General features: G+C 40.0%; 1 protein-coding gene across 1 annotated transcript in view; it reads right to left on the reverse strand.

Moving 5' to 3' along the window:
- The window catches only part of UNC13C (unc-13 homolog C), a 421885-nt gene that overhangs the window by 351251 nt on the left and 45025 nt on the right, over positions 1-25609 (reverse strand). Inside the window, exons 3-4 of the mRNA XM_032796690.2 lie at positions 15159-15181; positions 14550-14614 (exon numbers count right to left, since the gene is read on the reverse strand). Of these exons, the coding sequence (XP_032652581.1) occupies positions 14550-14614; positions 15159-15181 (88 nt within the window). The remainder of the gene's footprint in view (positions 1-14549; positions 14615-15158; positions 15182-25609) is intronic.

Below are 25609 nucleotides of genomic sequence, written 5' to 3' on the forward strand. Positions count from 1 at the left end.
TCGAGAAAAGTGGGACGTGTGCCGAGTCTTTCCCAGATGAGAGAGACCACAATATGTTAACAAATCAGCCGGCCACAGCTCCTCCCCAGGGAAGGCAAAAACGCACCGCTGTGTGTTGAAAAGGAAGTCTGGCGATCAAAATCTCCGGCTGATGGAGACTCTCCAATCTTTAACTCCGGGGAGCGGCGTTTACTCCGCTTAAAACTGGATAGCAACCGCCATCGCGCGCCAGTGATGCTAGGAAACAAGGAAGAGACACGCCAGAGTTGACGGATGACAGAGTGTTCCTCTCTTTGCACCTCTCTTCCATTTTCGGGGCTCCTGCATAGAGCCTGGAAGCCAACACCGGCAACGCTGATGGCCTCTCACGCAACACTGCCTTCGTTCCGAGTAGCACCACCTTTAGGTGTTGAGCTGGGGGGGGATGATGTGATACAGCATGGCCAGGGGGCGTATTGGCATAATATGCGTAAGTTTAGCTAGGGGGCCTTATTTCCCGCTCTATAGGAGTGTCAACGGTATGATTTAGATTAACTAGAACAGCTGTGGCCCATATATAGAGCACCTGACTCCAATTTAGAGCCTCTGACTTCAGTATTATAGCACCTGACTCCAGTTCATTTCGGATATAAACCCCTGCTTCAGTCAACAGGGGTGTAAGTTGAAGAGAAAAGGTTGGATTGGAGCAGAGTGCAGATTGCAAAAGAGAAGAGTTTGTTAGCCCAGAAAGAATGAAGGGGGAGGAGTGCTGCAGTGGATTGGGAAGCCCACAGAAACCCGGGTAAGGGCACCAGGCTTGTATAGAGAGAGGCGAAGAAGGCCGCTTTGCACAGAGCTGATGGTAGAAGTAGAGTACCCAGGGGAACCGCATCAAGTGTTCACTGCACAACCCCAGGGCCCCTGGGTTGGGACCTGGAGTAGAGGGCGGGCCCAGGTCCCTCCCTCTCCACTCCCCTCCTCCAAGGACACTAGGGGAGTGATTAAGAACTAGTTCAGAGGCAAGCAATATCGCCCTGAACCTACCCCAGAGAAGAGAAAGCGCGAGACCCAGAGAACAGTATCGGCTATTTGCCACATAAGGTAGGTTTTCCATTCCCTGGATCATCCTAGTATCCCTTCTCCACATCTGTTCCAGTTTGAATTAATCTTTCTTAAACATGGGACACCAGAATTGCATACAGTATTGAATAACACATGTTTATCTATTTCAGATCAGTTTAATTTGTCATCAGATGTGTTTTTCCAGCTACACAGACAGATCAGGTTACACATTCTGATTCATCTTGATTCCCTAGAGCAAAAACTCCACCACTGATATCAGTGTCAGGATTAGCATTAGATGACATGAACACATTAGTATCATCAAGTAACATCATGAGTGTGGTAAGGATCTACCTCCTCCATGGCAGTGGCTGAAGTCTGCCGCTGAAGAACTCAGAAAGTTAGGCTACATGGGAATTGAGAACTTCAAAAAGACTAAAATTACATTAATAAAACCAGTCTCCTCGTGTAGGCAATTTTTTCATCTCAGTACAGTTCTCAAAGGTTAATCTACAGTGCAATTGAATTCCTCAACACTTACTTTCACTGTTGAGTGTACAGTATAAACATTCCTATCAGATAGGCACAGAAACATCTCAATTCTTATCATGCCATTTTTGTACATTGCTGCAGCTACATTGCTCTATAGAAAGGATTTATATTTAAACTTATTAAAAGTTTCCATTGACAGACGTAGTTCTTTGTCAGGGAATACGAAAAACCTTGTTGTGTGTATAACAGCTCTCCACAGAATATTTTACATTGATACTATAAAATTTTAGATTAAGTCAGATCCCTTTATATCCAATACTGATACTTTCCTGTTTAAATCTCACTTCCTCTCAGACACTCTAAAGTACTTTTTGCTTTTGGCATTAATACTATTTGTTAAAGCTGAACGCTCTGATAGCAAAGTTCTCCATATGTTTTACTCAACATTTACAACTGCAAGGACTAGTTTGAAATGAGGTAGAGCAGATGTAAATGTGACGAATGAAGGAGTTATTTGTAATATTTTTTATGAACTCTATGTCTGACTTAGCAAACCTATCCACTCTGTATTACTATACCTTGAGGATAAAAGAGAATGAGACATGATGGTGTGTGGTCTGGTGTGAGATCAGATACCTTAACATGGACTGAACAGAATCAACATATATGAATGGAGGATCTGGAAGGGGCAATGGGAGCTCCATTGATTGAACATCAACACATAATGACTACTAAGCAAGTCAGCTAAACAGAACATGTTTGTAGTGCAGAACAAAGGGGTGAGGTGTCCGCTAGCTGTGTTAAGAACTGGTCACACAGGAACACTTGGGAGACAATCGAGGTCAGAAAGAGTGAAGATGAGCCTCAGAGAATTATGGCCTGATGAAGCCACTGCTTCTACTAATATGGACTTTGTCTTAAGTTCGGCTTTTCAATGCTAACCCAACAACATTCTCATGCTATATTCCAGGTGACTAATAAATGCCACGTTGCTTTGAAAAGGCTGTCCTGCTTCACTGAAAACACTCACTGTGTTACACTGCTCACCAAGAAGGTAAAGTGTCTGCATGACTTTGAACTAAAGTGGACTTGCTGTAGGAGCCCACAGTGGGAAACGGGGAGTACTAGAGCCTGGTCCCAGAGTCATTGAGGCTGTGTGTCCTGCCCTTGAAGTGTGGACCATTGAGGTCTTGCACACTAAAGTGGTGATTCCCAGCAGAATGCTTAAAGACCAGGGATGTAGTACTCACTCTGTCAATCTGTGACAGTACAAAGAGCAGATTTGGCCTGATGAATATAATTATCTCTTATAGTAGATAATCTAAAAGAATTACACCTATGAGGTATGCAAAAAGAAGTTTGCCATCAAATTAACATTGAGATATTTGACTATAAGGATTTTGAATTAGGTTGGTTTGATTAAATGGTTACAAACCTATATACATATAGCAACAAGCACAAGTGTGAGAATATACTGGAAGAGGACAAAAGAATTGAGGAACTATGGATAATGACCAAGCGGGTGGGACAAGCATTTTGACTGACTTAAGAATAAACTAATGATACTAGGGATACACAAAGTGGTTCATTTTTACCCATTATTAGAAATAAATTTGAAGCATTCAAGAGGATCTGAAACATTTAGACCTGTATTTTTGCAATTCTGGATTCTGGTAGGGCTTAGAATCAGAAATGTAAAATAATGTGAAAATGGTTATTAGGAAAATGATACTTTTAAAAAAAGGAGAGGGTTATACTCTATTGTCACAGACGTGAAAACACTGGACAAAAGAAATGATCTGGGGATTAGTGGAGAAATATTCTGATTAACTTTATTATAAAGATAATATTATACAATATAAATGCAGCATGTATGGCAAGAGACAACCAAAAGTGATATACAGGCTGTTTTACCTCAGTCAAAAAATAAATAAATAGAGAAACTTAGAAATTATGATGAGAAGGAATCTCACAGAAATACAAATACAATATTTGGAAGGGAATAGAATGGAAGGGATATTAGCAGAATATCTAAGTTAGTGCCAAATATGAGAAGGGGGAGGTGTGCAGTTGTATCAGATAAAGAATGAACAATTTACATAGGCAAAAATAGGAGCAATTGGAAGCATTTATATAAGGAATTAGACAAAGAATGAGAGAGACAATTGCTAATTAAAGTGAGAAGACATAGTAAATGTTGATTTTTTTAACTTAAATTAGTGTCCTAAAATCTCTTCTGTTGCATATCTGCATTAAGCATTCCTACCGTTTAATATGCATTCCCAGTTACAACATTTCAAATCCACTTCTAATTCTATGGTGATTACTCAGGAGACATTTTCATGGATCAACTTATAAATGACAAAACAGCACGAGACCAGAAAGGCAAGATGTTATCAGCTATTTTCATCATAAAGGGAACCCTGCCTGGTAAGAATCCAATAGGCTGACAAAAATATCTGTTTTCCTTGACAGAAGTTAATGAGTTCCTTATGGCAAAACTCAAGTAGGGGCAAGTGAATTATCTGAAGCAGTGTCTTTACCAGCAGACTACTGAGACTTGTGGTTTAATGCCTATCAATATTGAAATATTGCCTATAACATGGTAGTAGCAGAAACATAATGTGCTTGCCCCTCTCTTCCCTATTAACTAATGCAGAGTTTGAAGCACTTTTGGTTAATCATTTTCTTAGAGGTCTTGATTTAATTAAACCTAGATATGGGTGAAGCCGTTCTAAAGAAATGACGCCATTTGAACTTTCTCCCATTCCTTCAAACATCAAACTTCTTTCAGGTTTTAATTTCTTCACATAAAAGACTCCCTCTCTCCTCAACACCAATGTGCATATGGCTCTCTCATTCCCCAAAACCCATGGATCTCTACCCATCAACCTTCCTACAGAGCCAGTTTTCCCAACAATACTCCATTAGATCTCAGAATACTCCCGTGAATTCTCTACACCTCCTTCCTGAGAGTCTCATAAACCTTTGTACATCCAGTGAATTCAAACCTTGCATACTCTAGGAGACACAAAACAGCCATAACCTTCCTCCTGAAGGTTTGTGAGACAGGAGGAGAAAGGAGCCTATTGGAGATTCATGGGCAAAGAAGAGAGGATGGGAACCTATTGGAATGTTACTGTGGGAAAAAGGAGAGATGAGGGAGACTATTTAAGACGGAAGGTCCTTTCACGGATTGCGAACTGCTTAAAAGGCAGGGAACAAAGGGTAGGAATTAATGGTAAATTCTCAGAATGGAGAGGGGTAACAAGCGGTGTCCCCCAGGAGTCAGTCCTAGGACCAATCGTATTCAACTTATTCCTAAATGATCTGGAGAAAAGGATAAAAAGTGAGGTGGCAAAGTGTGCGGATGATACTAAACTGCTCAAAATAGTTAAGACCAAAGCAGAACTTCAAAAAGATCTCACAAAACTAAGTGATTGGGCAACAAAATGGCAAATGAAATTTAATGTGGATAAATGTAAAGTCATGCACACTGGAAAAAATAACCCCAACTATACATACAATATGATGGGGCTAATTTAGCTACAACAAATCAGGAAAAAGATCTTGGTGTCATCGTGGCTAAGATGCATCTTCTCTGGACCCCTTCTGGTGTAACAACATCCCTACCAGAGATCCATGCATCCCTTCTCGGGCTACTCCTCAACTCATTCTCTTGGCTCAGTCCTCACCCTTCTCTGGGCTTAATAGTTTTTTGTTGGGGTTTTCATGCCCCTTCCTTGGGGCTGGAAGGGGAACCAAGAGCCACTCTCTGCTCTGAGCGGCAGCCCAGGGACCTTGTGTTGAACAGCTGGGTCAGCTCCTTCAGATGTGCTACTATTTCCCTGGACTTCTTACTACCTCCAAGCCCCTTGTGGTTAATACAGCCTCTCCCTCTGGTTTCCAGGCTTCTCCCTAGGTCCTCCCAGCTCCCTTGCTCCTCCCCTGGAATGCTGACCTCCAGGAGTATCTCACTGTGCCCTGCCCCTTTTCCAGGGCCCAACACAGGAACTCACGCCATCCTTGTGGCCCTTTTCTGCCTGCCTTCACAAGGACCTTCCTACAGAGTAGGGACTCTCTGCCTCTTCTTTCCTCAATCTCCTCCCCTCATTGAATTCCCTTCTTTCTCTCTAACTTTTCCATGGCTGGGATCACTCATTTTAAATAAGTCCAGATCAGGATCAGCTGGGGTAGATTACTAGATCACAGCCAAGGCTGAGCTCAACTCCCTTAAAGGACCAGTCAGCATGTGAAGGACACTGCTGGGCAAGGCATGTGTTAGGCCATGACCTGGGCTTTACACCACCCCTGCACCAGGTGTATCACTTTCTATACCTGTTCAACAATGCTCCCCTAGTGACACCAAAGATCTTATGCTTTGCAAAGAGACAATATCTTAACTTTAGGCTTAGGATAGACGATCTCACGTCCTCAAGTTCTGTCTGAGAGGTTGGGTGGAACAGAGTGGGTCAGTCTTTTGTCTCCTCTCTAGTAAAAATGAAGAATTTCACCCACAGATAGTAATTTATCAGCACAGAAAGTTGGCAATCTAGAGAAATGTTACATAAAAGGATAGTGTGATGAGGGCAAGAGCTAGGAGAAAGATATTAATTTTAAATGAATAACAAAATTTTGAGCCAGGTCTGGAATATAACACAATTCATTGCTGAAAAAAATCAAAGTTTAAGTTGTGACTTGTGCTGGATTTACTACTGGACTTTTAACTGATGAGTTTCATCACTTCACACTGCTATTTAAAAAAGATTTGATATCACATTTTTCCTATAAAAGATTATCTATTGAAAGAACATGGCTCTAGTAATTCATACCTACATACAGTGATGGCACTCAGCCTTCAGATTTATGCCTAACAATGTATTTCATGCCTTTTCCTGTCTCATTAACGAAATATTTCCATCCTGAAGAGTATGAATTAAGAAATATGACTCTCATCAGCATAAATCCTCATGCACTTAGACAAGGATACACCTAACACTTGTAAAGAACAGACTTTAAAATCACTCTGACATCTATTATCATATTTTTAATCCTTGGATAGTTCTGTTGAAAACTGCCTGTTACAGTTAATATATACTGAATTAGATTGCACATGATGCACTTTTCATTGAAAAAGACCAAAGAAAGTACTTAAATAGCTAAATTATCAGTGCCAACATACAGAATGCAGTTGCCAAGTCTAACAAAGAAGCAACAGTATTTGTATGTCTGAGACTATGGACCATTAAACACTATGTTTATCAGAGAAACTGTGCGTATGACATAAGAATGGCCACACTGGATCAGACCAATGGTCCATCTAGCCCAGTATCCTGTCTTCCATCAGTGGTCAATGCCAGATGCTTCAAAGGGAATAAACAGAACAGGGCAATTATCTAGTGATCTATCCCTTTTCTTCCAGTCCTAGCATCACAGTCAGAGGTTTAGGGACACCCAGAGCATGGGATTGCATCCCTGATATGGAAAGAACAGCACTCATAATCTTCTAGTCCAAAAAAATAAAGGTTTTGAATATCTGAGATAGAATAGAAACTTCAAGTTATATTCTGTATCTGTTTCATAGTTTAATAGAATTTAATGCCAGAAGAGGCCATTAGATCATCTAGTCTGACCTCCTTTATATTACAGGCTGTGTTAGGTCACTTGGTACAGATGTAGCATGCTATGACACTACAAAATACCCATTGATTTTTCAAGGCCTTCCAATATTTATACTGGAGCTGTAAGCAAATGAAAATCAAATAAGTTAAAGATTCACCATATTCAAGATGTCATCTAAGAAAAGGTAAATGTATAAAGGTCTGTGCATTGCTCCATCTTGCACCATTACCAAATTCCAAAATGGATTAGGCCAAACTGTAAAATGATCATTCTCTGACGTCTTGCCGTCAGGCACCCAGGTGAAACCAAAGACAGCATCTCTCCAGAAGAGAATCACACATAAACTACACTTGATATGTATGAACAATAAAAAAAAAATCTAGCAGATGCTCCTTTTGTACGCTATCCTCAAATGTAATTTACACAAGTACTGATTCAGGAAGAATGTTCTTTGTGAATTAACATTTCAACATCAGCAAAACATCTGCCAAAGTAAACTGAAGAAGTATTTGAGGAGATATTAGTGAAAAGTATGATCAGTGAAGAAATGGTAACAGGGCTATGGGTAGGTAAGGGGGCAAACAGCAAAATACTCACCTCCTTCCCATGGACTGGCAAATAACTTTCTGCTTTGTTGTACATGCAATACAGAGCAAGTGCCCACAACATCTCTAACACAAACAAATTCTCATGCTCCATACATGGAAGCATCTACATATCAAGAGTAAACAACTTTATGGACACAAGGGATACATATGCTTAATCAAAATAACTAAAATAAATCTCTGCAGCGCAGGATGCTAGCTGAATTTTAAAAACATATAATATGATATTATTTTGGCCCAAAAGAAATAAAAATAAAAGAACAACACACATCCTTCATATGCAATGAAATAGTGAAACATTCACATTAGAATAATACCACAAAACTTGAGAAAGGCTAAAACCTAAGAACTCCCACAGTCAATGAAAGCTGGGGAAATACTTCAGGAAAGTATTCAAACATAATTTCAAACCAAAACATTTGACAGTATTCACAACCACTTACACTTGTTTTCTGTGAACATTCAGCACAAGAGATGTGTTGCTCCATAGGATTTTTGTGGAAAGTAAAAAAGTCTTGAATATTTGTGTGACTGTGATTGTGCAAGAATGCGTTTGCCTCGCCACCTTAAAATCTCCAATTTCTCATTCTGTTCATAAAAATTTCAGCCATCCAATCAAGGAGCAGAAACAATACCACGTGAGCTTTATGTGACCACTTGTATACCACAAAAAATAGCAAAGAGCTGAAGACCAAATAGTTCATGAACATCCCTTAGGTTGAAGTACGTTTGTCTGACACTTCTGAATCATGAACACATTTGTTAAATCAATGTCTGATCAAAAATTCACAAACTGCAAAGAAGGACTACATTCATGGAATAAGTTATTTGCTATGAATAGTTCATCCATCTGCATTGATAAGTGACAGCATGATTCCAATTGATGATTGCAGAGATGAATATTTAAGAGGAGGAGAACATGCAAAACAAAAAAGCCAACACTGCTTCTCAAAATAAACACTTTAGTATCAGGAACTGTGAATTTCCAAAGCTGCTAAGCACTTATTTATTAATCCATATAATAAATATCCATTAGCTGAAGCATACAAATGGTTAATAAATGACCCTTCAGAAGCGATGAATGCCGTGGAGATGAACTACATCGACTAGATTCAAAGGAGGTCAAGAATGGGAAAAAATGATCACTTTTAAAGTTAAAGTTAATTAAACAACTGTTATGCATCAGCATAATACAAATCTTCTGAGCATGCTTTGCAATTAAGTGGCACCTGAATGGTTCATAGCACTATTCAAAATGGTGAAAGACCTACTTCATAGGCAAAGGAAGTTATTCTGTATCAGTAAAGGAAAAGATTGCCTTCCAACAAGTAATGAAGGTGCATAAGATAAGGAGCTAGGGAAAAAATGTACAAAGTATGCAAATTTAGGCACAGATCCTACAAACCCTCATATGTATCTTTAATCTTGTACACATAAGCAGTTCCATTGGCTTCAGTAGGACCACTCACATGAAGAAATTTAAGCCCATGTGTGTCTGCAGAATCAGTGCCAAAGAAGAGAAAATGAAGAGTATTAGAAATTAACTTCAGTTTTATTAAAGTATATTTTATAAATATGTTAGTTATGCACTTGTAACATTTCAGATCTGATATTAATATGGATGAGAAATAAGGGCTACAAACACAGAAGTTTCTGAACTGCAAATCCTAAGAAACTGTACTTGTTTCAGAGAGATGCTAAACACACATTTAGTTATAAGTAACATATCTATTGATTAAAATAACTTATTTTGGGAACCCAGCCACCTCCTATCAGCATTATATTTGGCCCTGAGTATACTAATAATAATGATGAAGAAATTTTTGGGGAAATTCACTAACAATTTCACTGCTCAGGCATTAATCATGATTATCCATTTCATGTCCTAAGAATAAACAAAGTAACACTGATGATAAACAATGCTGAATTCTTAGAATAAGTGCAAATCAGCCACACAAAGTGCAACCATCACGTGATGCTCCAGCAAAACCCTATCCATTACTGTTCAATTAAATATGACTGCAAAAAGCAAAGTAAACCCAAAACCTCTAAATGGGTGGGGTGGGTGTGTGTGCATCAGCTTCTGTATTATGATGTACATGATACCTTATGGTACAAAATTTACTGCAATCCTATTGCTTTCTTTTTATTCTTGTCTGTTACAGCTGTCCACCTGCTAGCATTCTTCTTTCCCTTCTCCTTCTGTTTGTCCTGGTGGCCGCCCCTCCCAGCCATTGTGCTAACTAAAGTCATAGCCCTATTCATAGGGATGGCTTGTACAGACTAACTGGAGCCACTGCCCTGCCTAGGGAGGGGGCTTCTTGCTTCTTTGTATAGCTCCTTTGTTCAGATCTGGGCTCGGTGTAGGGGGCGCTGCCCAGAAATGCAAGACCTGAAGTGGCCAACTAATTAAGCATATGAGTCATACCTGTGGCTCAGAACATGCCCAGGCATGCCTATGCTCACCTGCAGGTTTTTCCCTGCCTCCTCTCCTCCCCTGTATCAAGAGGAGCCAATCAAAAGTACTGGTGGGAAACTGCCTAAGTTTGCCTTTAAAAACCAGACATTTTCTGATCAGACCCAGAGAAGGTCCTTGCTTTGCCACCTGGTCTGATCAGCTAGGGGTCTTGGGGGCCCTCTCTCCGCTCTCGTTTGTTTTTGAGCGTACCCCGTTTTTAAACTCCCCTCCCACGAACAACGAATTTGTGCCTGGAGATCTCCTGATTACTGAAAGCGAATCGAGTCCTCTCTCCATCCTCCGATGCTACTGCTGTTCCCTCTCTATGTTTGCTGCTGTCCTGGGGATTGGTAAGAGCTCTCTCTCTTGCAGGCTCCCCTGTCCTAGCTGCTGGCCTTGTTTCCCAAGCAGACAGACCCAAGCTAACTCCTTGGTCTGTATCTATAATCTGTTTCTTGCTCCGCAGGCCTTTGCTGCTAAAAAAATAAGCCTGTGCGAAATATAAATGTAACGGTAGCTAACAATTTATGTATAAGGGGTGACAGCGCATATAACCAACTAAACAGTTATGGAAAAATGTGTTAAATATTACAACAATCTAGGGTAAAAGGTGTGTCAAGTGGTTAATGTAAAATGTGAGATTGTTAGAGCGGAAAGGGTACAATGGGAGTTTGATGCTAGACTTCGTAAGTAAATTTGAGGTTTGGGGAGTAGCGAGCGGGGTGAACATGTGGGGAAGGGAATTAAAAAGAGAGAGAGAGAAAGCAGTGGTAGGAATGAGGTTGGGGATGGGGAAGCAGGACAACTTGGTGAAGCAGAGACCAAGCAGAGGGGTGCGGAGGAGATTTAAACCAGGGGGAGACAGAGAGCAGAGGCGCAAGTTTTAAACGCGAGACTGGCAACCAGTGACTGGGAAGCTCGGGGGGCGGGGTGGCAAGGAAGACAGACTTACACAAATTATCAGAAACAGCAAAATCTTATCTATGATCTAATTAACAAGATAAAATTGCAAGTATAGAACAATGCAACAATTTTTAAACTAACTTACAGACAAATACAAAAATCTCTAAACCTAATTTAACCACAGATATGCAAAATGAAAGTAACAATTATTAGACTCAAATGACTGATTCTAATAGGTGCAACTTAGGAGCAGTCGGGAGGGGGTGCCTGCAAGCTGGCGAGCCCAGGATACAGTCAGGAAGCACAGCCACATGAGGGATATTTCAGTGTTAATTGGTTACCAACTGTATTGTACCCCACTGTGTTGTACCCCACTATTGAAACCCCCTATACTATTTACTAAAAGAAACCCCTCCTCAATTGTCTACCTTAACAAACCCCATACCCCTCACTATTGAATTTTCTCTGTTTTTTGCATTTTCTTAATAAAGTTTATTTTACACCCCACTAGTGCAGTAGTTGTCCCCCAAGATCCCCTACCTGCTGGCATGGTCAGCTCTAACCTCTTGATGACAGTACACCTTCTCAATGAAGTGTCTACTACAAGAGTTACATTAACACAGACACTGATGAATAATTACGTTGATTATAAGGTATCATGTACATAATTACGATGAATTATGTACATGATACCTTATGGTACAAAATTTCCTGCAATCCTATTGCTTTCTTTTTATTCTAACCTCTGGATGACAGTACACCTTCTCAATGAAGTGTCTACTACAAGAGTTACATTAACAAAGACACAGATGAATAATTATGTTTATGGTAAATGTTTTAATGGATAATTAATTCATCATCATGGAATAATCTTTAGGATAAGTATTTAGGACACTGATGTGTCAACAGAAAAAAAGTTGCTTCAGATAATACTATTCTTATGCAGAAAAAACAATCAGTATACTTTCAGATAAGGTAAATATTAGGGACGTTTTATGCATATGGAAGTCAGGATGAAGCAACTAGAACAAACAAAGAACATCACAACACTGAAGTGTAGGCCCAGATATTAGACAAAGCATTGTTTTAGTCATCAGACAATCCAGTCCAGATCTGCTCACACCACCCACCAAAAACAAGATATTTATGATATGAAAGAAATTGGTAGAAGTTGTACTACTATGACCACACACATAAATCTAGAAAACGGAGTTCTCAACTTGTTTAAGGATGAATTTCTCCCAGATCGAACTGCAAAACTAATATCAGTCAAAACTCAAAAGATATGCTCTCTCTATCAGGTTTACTTCCGAGTGGTACCTCAGTGAGCATCAATAATCTCCAATATACAAACAGAGCAAGGCCCTACTGTAGTCCTATTAACACAGGGAAAAATTATATACAGCCTAATAGATAATAGAATCCAGATGGTGAATGCCGGAGGCTGTCCAACACTCAAAATACTGCCGAGAATAAAGAAACAAGTGAATTAAATCTCTCTAAAAGTCCAGCACAGCAAACATTTATGAGCCTGGTGGTATATGATTTGTTTGGTCAAGAATTTTGTGGCCTCTGCAATAGAGATCCTTCCTCTGAAACAATTCATTTTTATAAGATTTTAATATTTTGGCATTTTTGTCATCTACTGTAAATATATCAATCCTCTGCTGCAAAATAATGAAGCTGAAAATTGTGCAATAATTGCACAGACTGATTTTTTTAAACATTGTCCACACAAAAATTGAGCACTGTTATTTACCTCTCCAAATTGTTACACGTCTGGAACTTCCAAGATACTTCAACTCTCCACCCATGCCAGGTCTAAGTTCTTTGAGCGCTGCCAACAAGTAGGCTAAATCTCTGGCTAGTGACCTATCGAATGATTTGTCAACCTACCAAGCTCTGGAACTGGAGATGGTATCTAGAAGCAGGGTCATTGCGGACAGAGATCTGGGTGTGCTAAGCTAGTCTCCACCTTTGAGGTACCCTGGGGTCCTCCATAGCCAATGTGTTGCCAGGCCGCTGGTCTGAGACAGACTTTGTATCAAAAGCAAAACTGTCATCAGATAAGCACAGCTTCTAGCTCCCACAGAATTTCAGAGAGATGGGAAGAGCCAATGCAGGAGAGCACTGGAAAGCCCTAACTGAGAAGAAGGATGTTTTGGCATGGTAGATTCGATTAGATTAGATGAAATAGACAGAATGGTTGATTAGGAGATATGGTCCTGACAAAACCTTAACTTTCACCTGTTATCAATCAACTTAAAGATATCATTTCCCTCAAATAAACAAAAATAATTGTCCTTGATGTTTCTCTTTTAAAATTACTTGTATTTTTAAACATTCACTACTATTTTTTGTTGTCTTGGTGGAATTATTACCAGCCCCAAAAGAAAAAAAACCCAACTTCTACAGCATGATAAAAAGACTACAGAAATTACTTAACCCACTCAAAGTTAGATGATGCTCATTTATCTGTACAGAGTTGTCTAGCAATAGTAATAAAGTAAACTAAACAAAATTAACTGCTGCAGTTAAGTGTTACTGTAATTATTTCTTCTACAGCATTCTGAGAAATACATTAAACAAATGAACTGCAGTTCAATTATTCCCTTGTATCCAGAAAAGAGGGCAGAGGAAATTGAAGTGAAAAAATAATAGTATCTAGGACACGTCATATAGTTTAACTCAAAGAAGAGCAAAGGGAAACATTTAAGGTAAATTAGCTAATTTTGTCTCAGTACCTTAAATCTGAAGCAGAATGTTACCATGGAAAACTCTACCTGCCCACACTAGCAGGAGAACAATGTATAATTCTTGATAGTTTGAAGTGTATACCTGATATACAACATCCATATGCTTTCACAGTAAAATTACTTTTTTTAAAGAAAAAGTATGCAACTCTAAGTGAAGAATGGGATTCAAAACAGAAGGAAAGGAGAAGGAAGTCCCTAGACTGGAATTTAAGATGACTCCAGCGAGAATAAGATAGACTTAAATGTGTAAACTGCCATGTTCATTTTCTTCAGCAACAAGACAACACACTTTTCCTTTCGTTTTCTTGATCTCAAATATTAGAAGCATACTGCAAAGCCAGTCAGTTTTCTGAAATGAAGATTTAAGACTGAAATATATTTAATGGGTTTAAAAAGAACATTTGATATATAAAGATTTGAAATAACAGAATTTTTTTATTCTTGGTGAACTTGTCCAGCAGAACATTTCATCAATTTCTTTTGGTCTTGGAGGACTTATGGAAAAGATGTAAGATAGTGAAATCTATTATTTCATATTCCTGTTACAATGCAAAAGTTCAATTTTCTCAGGACATTTGAACACAATTATAAACTTCAGAGAGTGATATTAAAAATAATATTAAGAAACAATGTTGCATATATAACAAAGTTCATGGTCATAACTGTACTTACCCGCCAAATGCCTGGATTGCATAAAACTTGGAAGCATCCACAGAACTTCCACTTACTATTCGAGCCTTTAATGAAGAATAAAAAAAGCTTAGTTACTCAGTTTCTGCCAAGAGATTTTGGACAGAATTTAACTGCATCGTACATATAACACCTAATATGAAAAATGTCAAGCAGGGTCAGCTCCAGGCCAAAACTACATTAATTTTTGCTTTGAAATACATATGATTAGCATTCAGCATTTAGTGAAAAACACTGGTAAAACCCTGGAGAAGATATCAGATATTGCCTCCCAAATATTGCTGCCCTTTAAATCCCAGAATATGTGCAGTGTAGATGATAACTAGTCAGAGGCAAAAATCCAGACACCATGTTTGACAGTAGCAGACCCCTGTGTTGGCAACTATGATTTCATAAGATAAGCACAACAGTGAGGCTATCCTGTTTATAAATGCAACACATCTGGAACACACTCAAAGGAGAACAAAAGAATGGAAAGCTGGGAAACATGCACATTTCACAATTAAAATGAAGGAACCAAACAGATTAAATAAGTCACAAACAAACATCAACAAAATACACAACCCCTTAAGGAAATATGTGATTTTAAACCTTTTCATCCACAGAACTGCTATCTGAAAGAGAACCAGGAAGAGGGGGAATAAAGGTTAGATAAAACAGTCTCCAAGAAAACATGTAAAGTTATGAAAAAAACTCCTACAATTCTAGTTTGCTAAAGTAGAAATGAAAGGAACAACAGAAGCTGAGTAACATATATGTTTAGTTTTCTTTAACGTGATTGCTATGACAGTATACTTTGACAAGTGCAAAGATGTTTTAATATATAAATGAACCACAGTTACTCACACAAGACTTTTTAGTCGTCAAAGATGTTTATGGTTATCTGATAAACTAGCACTTAATGCTGTTCAAATCTAATGTCCAGTTCTGATTCCTTTGCATTCATTAGTATTAGTAAATGTATTTTATTAAGGTAGTGGTCATAAGTGGTTATTAAGAATGGTCATAAAAAGTGGTGATTTCAGATTCAGAGTAAGGCTTTGTTCATAAAGAAAAATAAAACTGCTCTTCAGGCATTTAATGGGCATATTAAAATTATTATATTCTAACTATTCTGTTCTACCATGCAGACACAGGAAACTAAAAAAGGAAGGCCAATAATCACTATCATAATTTAAGCGTGTGCATTTGAAATGTATTATATATCATACAATCAGTTTCATAGTCATACAGTATTCTTCATGTCCAGCATCAGATATAAAACATTTACAATGGAAAATGTACATTTATTTCATTTTTTTAGATATTTAAAATGCTTATTGTTTCCTTGTAATAAATTATGTATATCACATCCTTCCATCAATAAATTTATCTTTTACACACGCAAAATTTGTATTATGTATTAGGTAGCTATAAATGTGCATTGTTACGATTGTCACCTTCACAAACTTTGCATTATTTTTTCCAAGGACTATGCACATTTTATATGTGCCCTTTAAATCATTAGGATTTTTTTCTATAGAATAAGCAGTGCTCAGCATGATATCACTACAAAACTATCCCTCACATTTTAGACATACTGTAACTCCTCACTTAAAGTCATCCTGGTTAACGTTGTTTCCTTGTTATGTGGCTGATCAATTAGGGAACATACTCGTTTAAAGTTGTGCAATGCTTCCTTCTAACGTCCTCCTTTGGCAGCTGCCTGCTTTGTCTACTGCTTGCAGGAAGAGCAGCCCCTTGCAGCTAGCTGGTGGGGGCTTGAAACCAGGGTGGACCAGCAGCCCCCCCATCAGCTACCGTGACCCTAAGTTCCCTGGGCAACAGCTGCCTGCAGTTCAGCTGTGTTCCTCCCCCCACTGCCATGTGCTGCTCCTGCCCTCTGCCTTGGAGCTGCTCCCTGAGACTCCTGCTTAATATGCTGGGGGGGGGGAAGAGAAGGAAATGGGGGGGCTAATGTCAGGGTGTTCTCCCCCCCCCCAGCTCCAGCACCCCGCTTAACCCATCTTCCATAGATCAGGGCTCAGGATGGAGGGAGCTTGCAGCAGCTGTGGTCTCAGCAAGCTGATCTAATTAACAAGACAGTGTACTTAAGGGAAATGAACATATCTCCCTGCTGCCTTGTAGAATGAGAGAGTTAACCCTTGAGGGCTCAGCCAGTTGCCAGTTCATCATTCAGCAGTAAGGGAAATATCTCACCCTCTGACTCCTCCACCTCAACCAAGCTTCACAATCACCATCACTGTGTACCAGTATTAAATTGTTTGTTTTTAAAACTCTGTGTGTGTGTGTGTGTGTGTGTGTGTGTGTATAGTGTCTTTGGTCTGGTGAAAAAAATTTCCCTGGAACCTAACCCCCTCATTTACATTAATTCTTATGGAGAATTGGATTCGCTTAACATCATTTTGCTTAAAGTTGCATTTTTCAGGAACATAACTACAAGGTTAAGTGAGGAGTTACTGTATTCTATGTTTCAAAGCCAATATAGCTTCTACACAGTAGCTCAAACTCAAATACATATAATGCAGCTGTATTAGCACAGACAGTGTGGTAGTCACAGGAAGGTGCAATTAAAGGTCCCCATCCTGAAAACATGCCCATGCTTTAAGTCCATTGATTTAAATGGAACAACTCACGTGCTTAAAGTTAAGCATGTGCTTAGGGTGTCTGGATGATGGAGGCGAAAGGCAGCCATGTCCGTCTAGTTGTTTAGATAGTCTAACTCGTCTGATTATGTTTGATTTTAACATTCAAATATGTTTGAGCCTGATTAGTAGTAGAGATGTGCCTGAGCCAAACCTGAATTCTCAGAACGTAGCAAAAAGTCCTGTGGGACCTTATAGACTAACAGATGAATTGGAGCATGAGCTTTCATGGCTGAACACTCACTTTGTCGGATGCTGTGAATACCCACTGAAGCTCATGCTCCAATACATCTGTTAGTCTATCAGGTGCCACAGGACACTTTGCTGCTTTTACAGATCCAGACTAACATGGCTACCCCCTCTGATACCTGAATTCTCAGGAAGCTCAAGTCCAGATGCAAGGTTTTCTGCTCTGACCCATCTCTTTTTAGTAGTTAGAGTCCATAGAACAAGGCTCTCTGGCACCATACTGCAGCTCCTAGTTCCACTGTCTCCCATATTACAAGAGGTTGGATAAGATGACCTCCTGAGGTCCCTTCCAACCCTGATATTCTATGATACAAGCAATCCTATCATAAAGCATGTGTACAAAAGGGAGGATAGTAAATGTTGCCATGGCACTCAACTCCAAATTTCTTGACTTTTGTACAGAAACAATGTGTTTGCATGATTAATAAAATACACAAAACATCACTAAACAAGAGAAGAGTATTAGCCACACATATCAGAGCTCTCAGGGCATCCACCCACCGTAATTGTTCCCTTCATAACTACACGCTTGATTACAAACACATATAAGCAGTGTGTCTGAACCAACGTTGACTCCATATGCCAACTGTGAATTTGGCCATTTAACTGCAACAGTATGAACTGCCCTGCCACTTCTCTCACTTCACAGGCTCAGTTTTTTCAGAAGTCTTGGTCTAGCATTTTAGTCCCAAAGTTATCTCACTTACCCAGCTCATCTATAGAAATTAACTCTCTTTGTTATATTAATGAGAAATTTGTATTTGTGAAAGATGTTTGATTGGCAGCGCTGGGCATAGCTGACCTCTCTTTGACCACATACCCAGTAGTGCAGGAGGGGCTAGCAATGAAAAGTGCTTCACATTCCATCACCCCACCTGCACTGATGAGACTCAACCTTAGATTTGAAGGTTAACCTTTATGGGTGAGAGGGGGATAGTGGGCTCTCTGGGGTGTTTGTTTTTCCCTAAAAAGCGTGCTAATTAATAGCAAGCATGGTGTGTGCTTTGTGATAGACACTCTTATCCAAAGTTTATGCACAAATAAATTTGTTAGTCTCTAAGGTGCCACAGTGACTCCTGTTCTTTTTGTGGATACAGACTAACACGGCTGCTACTCTGAAACTTATCCACCAGCAGCTGTACTGATACCACAGTTTCCTAGAGCAGTAAACCACTGAATGTCTATCAGATAGTAAGTTTTCATCATTACCTATTAGGGCTAGACTTGCACTACTGACCTATTGTAAGGGTAATAAACTCCATAACTCATTACCGTTCTCTGCGGTACACTGTCCTGCTGCATAGAAATGTTCTGATTTGGGCTCATGGACTCATAGAAGGGAAACTAAATCAATTTATTTACAGACAATTTTTCTTCAACATCTTCCCAAGCAACTGTGATTTGTAAAGCAGAGCATACTAGCGAGTAAGCTGAGTCTATTTTAGGATATAACTGAAAGCTCCCTTCAGGGCCAATTATATTGGACTTCCCAGCAAGCAAGATGGGAAAAAGAAAACTGTTCTTTTAACTCAAGGATAAATTTAAAGTCCCCCCGCACGCGCACACCCATACATCAAAAAAGCTAATTCTTTTTAATTATAACAGTAAGGTATCAGATCGCTGGAACCAGGAACTGTCCAGGTAGCACACAATTACGTTTTGTCCCAGTGCACAAAATCGTTATTTCTATTCAGAAACCAGTTTTCACAGGACACACTTGGTTTTCCCTGTTATCGTTTACGAAGCTATTTCCTGACACTGTGACCAATCTTTACTTTCTTAGGATAGAAGCTAAAGCATTTAATAGGATTATCATAACATCTTATTTATACCAGCCCTCCAATTTCTGTAGTATGCCCAATATTAAGAAGCAATTCTTATCCAATAGGCTAATTTAAATGGCTGATTTCAATGGCTAGGTTTCATTACTCATTCCCAGTTCTGACAAGAGGGAAGCAGGGGGAGAAGTCCATAAATTATAAAAGGCAGAAGGGATTACAGTGATCCTCTAGTCTAGATTATTTTTTAATTACACACGCACGCACACAATGGTTGTTGTGCACTTCAGGTTCATTAAGATTATGACCATTGATTTGAAGGGGGCCAGGATGGAGACCCAAAGTTATCATTCAATTGCAATACATTTGCTACTAGAAATCATCGGGCCTGATCCTGCATTCCCTACGCATCTGAAACTCTCAGTAAAATTACTGTGAGCTTAAGTGCAAAAGGAATGCAGAACTGATCCCCTAACTAATGCAAGTAATATTGTGCCTCAATTCCTGGTTGAAGAAATCCATTGTATAAATCAAATAAGTAGTATCTCAGTTTTATATATGTTTGAAGCAGATTTTAAGTACATTATAATTTTTAAAAGTGCCAAAAATATACAGATTTCAAACTTAACCATGAGACATACATTTACATGAAACCATTTAAATGGCTTTTGTAATTAATTTGCTTTTTTTGTTTCATACAATTTATTAAGTAGGATAATTTGTAACATGCATGGTTTTGCAAAAATTTTGAATTTAGATAGTCAAGTGGTCATTTCCAGCACCAGCAAATAGGTTCTCAAGTGATACTTCGAGGATTGTATTATTTCTAAAAAAACATGTTTTAAGTATCCACATTTATTCATCTCATAATTTTATGCTGCACAGAAAATGTCAGAAGCATAATTTGAAACAAATGAAATATTTAGCATTTCATTTACAGACCACCTTCAGCTCAGGTAAATTGTACTTTTGAACAGATGAAAGACATTTAATTTTAAGGAACACAAGGAAATTAAAAGAAAAAAATCTGATTAATAGAAAATATAAGTAATTTATTCTTTGCAGTAATGTGATCTGACTTCAGTGGCATGGGCAGGGTTTAATTAGCTCTTGGGCAGCTGCCTGAATAGATTTCATGGCATATGTTTAAGGTGCAAGTGTTTATGGAAGACCTTAGGAGAAATCACTTGAGTACTAAAGAGTCAAAACTACCTCACCTTATTTGGCCAGCAGTGTATCTTTACATTCATTTAAAAAAATATATATATGTAGATAATGTGCAACCAGTTATCCTTGGACCTAGTAGAATAGAAAAACAAACAAAAGATGTGTGGGCCTAATCGTCAACTGGTGTAACCTGCCATAACTGTTTACATTAGCGAACAATCTAGTCTATCAAATAATATGCATTTAAAAAAAGAAAATAATTGGGTCCAATTCAATTTGCATTTGGTTGCAATGGCGCTTTAATGAAGTAGGCGTCGATGTGTTCAAGATAAAGCACAGAGCTAATTTAAGTGTAAATAGAACAGAGGTAAATGGGGGGCATATCCTCCTACTGAGTGCCATTTGCTTTCATGCCACTCCAAAGCAACATTTTCAAGAAAACCTGGAACACAAAAGCTCCTGGTCTCAGATGCCTGCAGCATGTTAAGATTGAGAACCAAAGTCAGACTTGCCAATAAGGGAGGGGGAATTATGTTCAGTGATAAAACTCCATGCACTAGAGTTGTTCATGGACACAGAGGGGAGGAGAAAGGGTCCTGGAAATACACTGTATTTAGCTATTTTCCCATGTAAACTAAACCAAGGAAAAGATACCATCTGCCAAATAAGCATACATGGAATATGCTTAATGAAATTCTTTGTTCCTAAAAATATTCTGTCCAGTGATTGGCTCCTGTGCAGATGGACAAGGCACATGGATGGTCCCCTGAGCACAAGAACTGCTCTCGGCTGGCATTGTCAACCCAAACTGATTTTGAAGAAGGTTCATGGACCTCCACCCTTTGCACTTGTCAGCAGAGCTGGCTGATCTTGCAAGTGCTGGACTTGTCTTTGAGCATGTGAGAGATACGAGGTGTGTAGCAGTAGGAATCCAGGATTTCCTCCAAAGTGGGCCAGTGCCTGAAAGTTTATATAGCACAATGTATGAAGTGACTGGTTTGCAGGGGAAAATAAAGCTTTTGTATCCTTTATAGCAGGGGTTCTCAATCTTTTTCTTTCTGAGGGCCCCCAAAATGCTAGAAAAGCTCCATAGCCCACTTGTGCCACAACTGTTTTTCTGCATACAAAAGCCAGGACCAGCATTAGGAGGTAGCAAGCAGGGCAACTGCTTGGGCCCCCACACCATAGGAAATCTCATGAAGTTAAGATGCTCAGGCTTCAGCTTTAACCCATAGTGGCAGGGCTCGGAACCCCGGGCTTCAGCCCCATGCGTTGGAGCTTTCGCTTTCTGCTCTGGGCCCCAGCAAGTCTAATGCCGGCCCTGCTTGGTGGACCCTCTGAAACATGCTGAGGGCCCTCCAAGGGGTCCCAGACCCCTGGTTGGGAACCACTGCTTTATAGATAAGTCTCTATGAATTTACAGGCTGAAACTAAAAGCTGTCTAGAGACATTACTCAAAAAACCTACAGAATTTAATAGAGAGTGGTTTCCTTTCATAGATTTTTGTAAAGCCATCCTACAGAATTCTATATTCTTCTGCTATATAAATGTCTACGGATACAACTCTCGGCTAGGTTACACGGATGAGATTGTACCCTACGCCTCTTAGGGTAGGTCTACACATATGGTGGTGTGTTGGCAATGCACACCCAGTTAGCACAGTTATAAATAGCAATGTAGACGGTGAAGCAAGGATTAGGGGGAGTAGAGTGCCCTATCCTGACCCCTAAGATACATACTTTACACAGCCCTCTACACAACCAAGCAGTGCCTCCCATATCTACACTGTTATTCTTAGCTGTGTAGTGTCCCTCTCCTTTACCCTAGCCAGAGACTTTTCCTCAGTGCAGTGAAAGACTCCGGAAGGGGGTACGCGTGGTGAAAGGCTTTGGCAACAGGGTGGAGCAGGGAGGGGAAGAGGCATGGCCACCACAGCCCAGGTGTCCAGCAGTGGGTTGGTGGGGGCTGTACCAGGGGAGGCTTAGCCTAAGTTATGGCTCCCATGTAGTGCTGTTCAGAATATCTACAGCATTGTGTACTGTCGCCTGGCCCTCAACATGCCCCTAATGCCCCCAATACACAGCCAATTCTAGGGCTTGTGAAGAGGTTCTCCAGAGGCTGCCCTGTGACTGTCTTCCACTGCACCTGCACTGGAAGACTTCTCCCTTCTCTTCCTGTCATATATAGGGTTTTGGGCCCCTTTTATGTGGCATAAAGGGTCAGGACTGGAGGCAAGGATCTACAGAAACTTACAGAAGGACCATCATTCTGTATTCAACTCTATAGGATTTTTCCATAAGGCAGGGAGTCTGAAGTATCCTCCAGGGCATAATTTTTTTATATTATACAAAAGTTCAAAATGTCCTCTCTTTCCAAGTATTTTTATGAGCCAAGTATAAAAGTTTCCCTGGCAGGCATGACTTGGCAGAGAAGGGGATGAGCCCTGCTTGAAATTCGCTTTGCTTACCATTCAGTTCAAATAGTTTTTATAATAGATAGGTATTATAAGCAAGGAGCCAATATTGGACATGGGGCTGTACCACACATGGCTGGGCTTAAGAAGCTGAACAAATCCTCAACCTGATGTTTAACCTAATACAAGCGGAAAGCAAAGATGTCCCTGGAACGAAAACAAGTCATACTAGTTCACACAATAGGCTTGCCTACATGGAGAGTTAGTGTGTGCTATGCTGGGTTACATGGGTGAGATTGTACCCTATGCCTCTACACATATGGTCTGTCTACCACACAGTAATTTTCCATGCACTAACTGGCCATGTGGACCCCTGTACCACACACTACAGTTTCCCTACGGTGCACTTTGAACTGCTATGATATGAAACAGAAATAGATAAAAGTTCACTAGAGAACTTTTAGTGCATGGTAGCAGGGGCCACATGACCAATTAATATGCAGCACGCTTGTGCACTGTCGATTTAAACCCCAGCTTGCTGTGCACTAACTCTCCATCTAGCCAAGCCCACAGTGTCCACCCTGAAGATATATTAGTGAAGAAGAAAATATATGTGAACCCAAACTAATGAAGTAGATAGTAACCAATTACAAGATAACTACAGAATCTGGAGTACTTCAGCATTAGGAGAAAACCAATCATATAACCATATTATCAGAACATATGGTGTAATTCTTTGTTTTCCCTGTGCCCAGCCAAAGCTGGGACTTAGATGAAAGTGACCTGGCTGAACCTTAATCCAGATAAAACAGATGATGCTAGTTGGTTAACAGAGGGATCTTATGGGCATGGCAGGGATGGTTTCTGGCATCTGAAGTGAGGGGATTTGTTAAACCTTCATCTAAGAGGTTCACTGTTTGGGAATGCTTTCAGCTCTCTGGCTGATCCAAAATGCTATGAATGGCCACAAGTACCTTCTTCCATAGGTCTCATATAGCAACTGTGATTTTGGATCTGGAGCTTGGCACAGTTCTTCGTGCCTTTGCAACTTCCAGATTGGATTTCTGCAATGCTTTCTACATAGGAGGAACACTGATGATTGCTCAGAGGCTACAACCAGTCCAGCATACGGCTTCTCATCTGCTTCCTAGTGTTTATTTCAGTGCCCTGACAAATTCTGAGTTGAGTTCAAGGTGCTGAATTGGATCTATAAACTAATGTATGACTCCCTCTTTCCCTGCAATCCACAGAGTCAGTTGAACTCAGCCAGGGTTCTTGAACTAACAGTCCCTGGACTGAATGTCCAGAGGCTCAAGTCAGAGCATTCTTAGCTGAGGATCCCATTCTGCAGTGGAATGGCCCAATGGAATCTGAGTTTGTTGACCATTACAGCCCAAGCCTTTTCTCTGGCTTTTGCCTGAAGGGAGTTATTTTTCTTTTATTGTACTTCATATTTTGGGAACTCGTGGCCAGGGGTGGGGTGTATTTTAAAATGCTTTTAAAATGCTTTTAAAATTACATATTGTGTTTGCCCAGAGATATTGTATCAAGTAATTATATATATTTAAAATTAATATACAAAATTTGTGTTTCAGATTCACCACTGTTCTATTCCAATTTTACACTAATGGTAAATCAGGCCCTAAATCATACACCAGAAGCTACTTGGGGTAACTATCATAACCTGGGCACTGCCCACATTTGTCCATATTTTGGACTGCCATTGTATCTCGTGAAATAATTTCCCTACTTCTTTTCAATTGTTTTCTGCCTAGAAGGCTCTTAACTGGAGAAGTGTCTGCCTCTACAATTAATGCCAGTTCCACTCCTTGTTTATTCATCAAATTGTGCTTGCTGTACAGATGGCTAGCTTGACTCTTCCTAACCTGCTGCATGTGTTGGGATTCAGAGTATACTCTCTGTGATAGAGCGATTGAATGACTGTCACTAAACATTGCATAAACACTACTCCATTAATTATTTCCTTGCACAAAGGAACCCACTGGGGGGGGGGGGAAATCTTCTCCAGAAAATCCACAGATTTAATGTCAGAGTATGTCTACATAGCACAATAAACCAAAGGTTCCAACCCAGGCTCAAGCCTAATCCCCCCCTTCCATCTACACACAAATTGCGTTAACTAAGCACTTAGATCCAGGGCTCCAAAACCCCATGGGAGCGGAGAGTCCAAGGCAGAGTCAAGCCAGGATCGAGGATTCAAACTCTGTTGGTTTACAATGTAGACACAGCCTCACTGGACCTGTGCTCTGGAAGTCCACCACAAGTATCCCACAAGTCTACAGAACAACCTCCTTCGTCCTCTGGTCAGTTAAGTTTTTCCACACTGCACCGCAAACAAAGAGGTAGAGCCTCTTTTGGGGAAAGTAATAGAAAGTCTGGGATATGGGTGAATGGACTCAGGCCTGGATAACATAGTATAGATGCTGGAAGCCTCAAGTTGGGACTTGGGGCTCAACAATTCCTCACCTGGAGTTACAAATGAGTGTAGACACTCAAACTCTAGGCTAACAAACCCAGGATCTTCTAATTCGAGTTCTACTAACCATGGGCTGACATTGCAGTGTAGACATACCCTGAGATTCAGCCAAAATATTCTCTTATGGGGAGAGATCTGAAGTCCTGCAGCAGACGCAGAGTGACTGGCTTGCATATCCCATGGAGCTTGATGATTCATAGCACATCTTTCAGTTCCTCCACTCAGTGAACCAGTGCCATCCGGCCTCCCTTCCCTGCAGGCATTCCAGCTCTATTAGAAGCAGCTCTGCTGTG

This window comes from Chelonoidis abingdonii, chromosome 9 (assembly GCF_003597395.2).
Source record: "Chelonoidis abingdonii isolate Lonesome George chromosome 9, CheloAbing_2.0, whole genome shotgun sequence".
NCBI lineage: Eukaryota > Metazoa > Chordata > Testudines > Testudinidae > Chelonoidis > Chelonoidis abingdonii.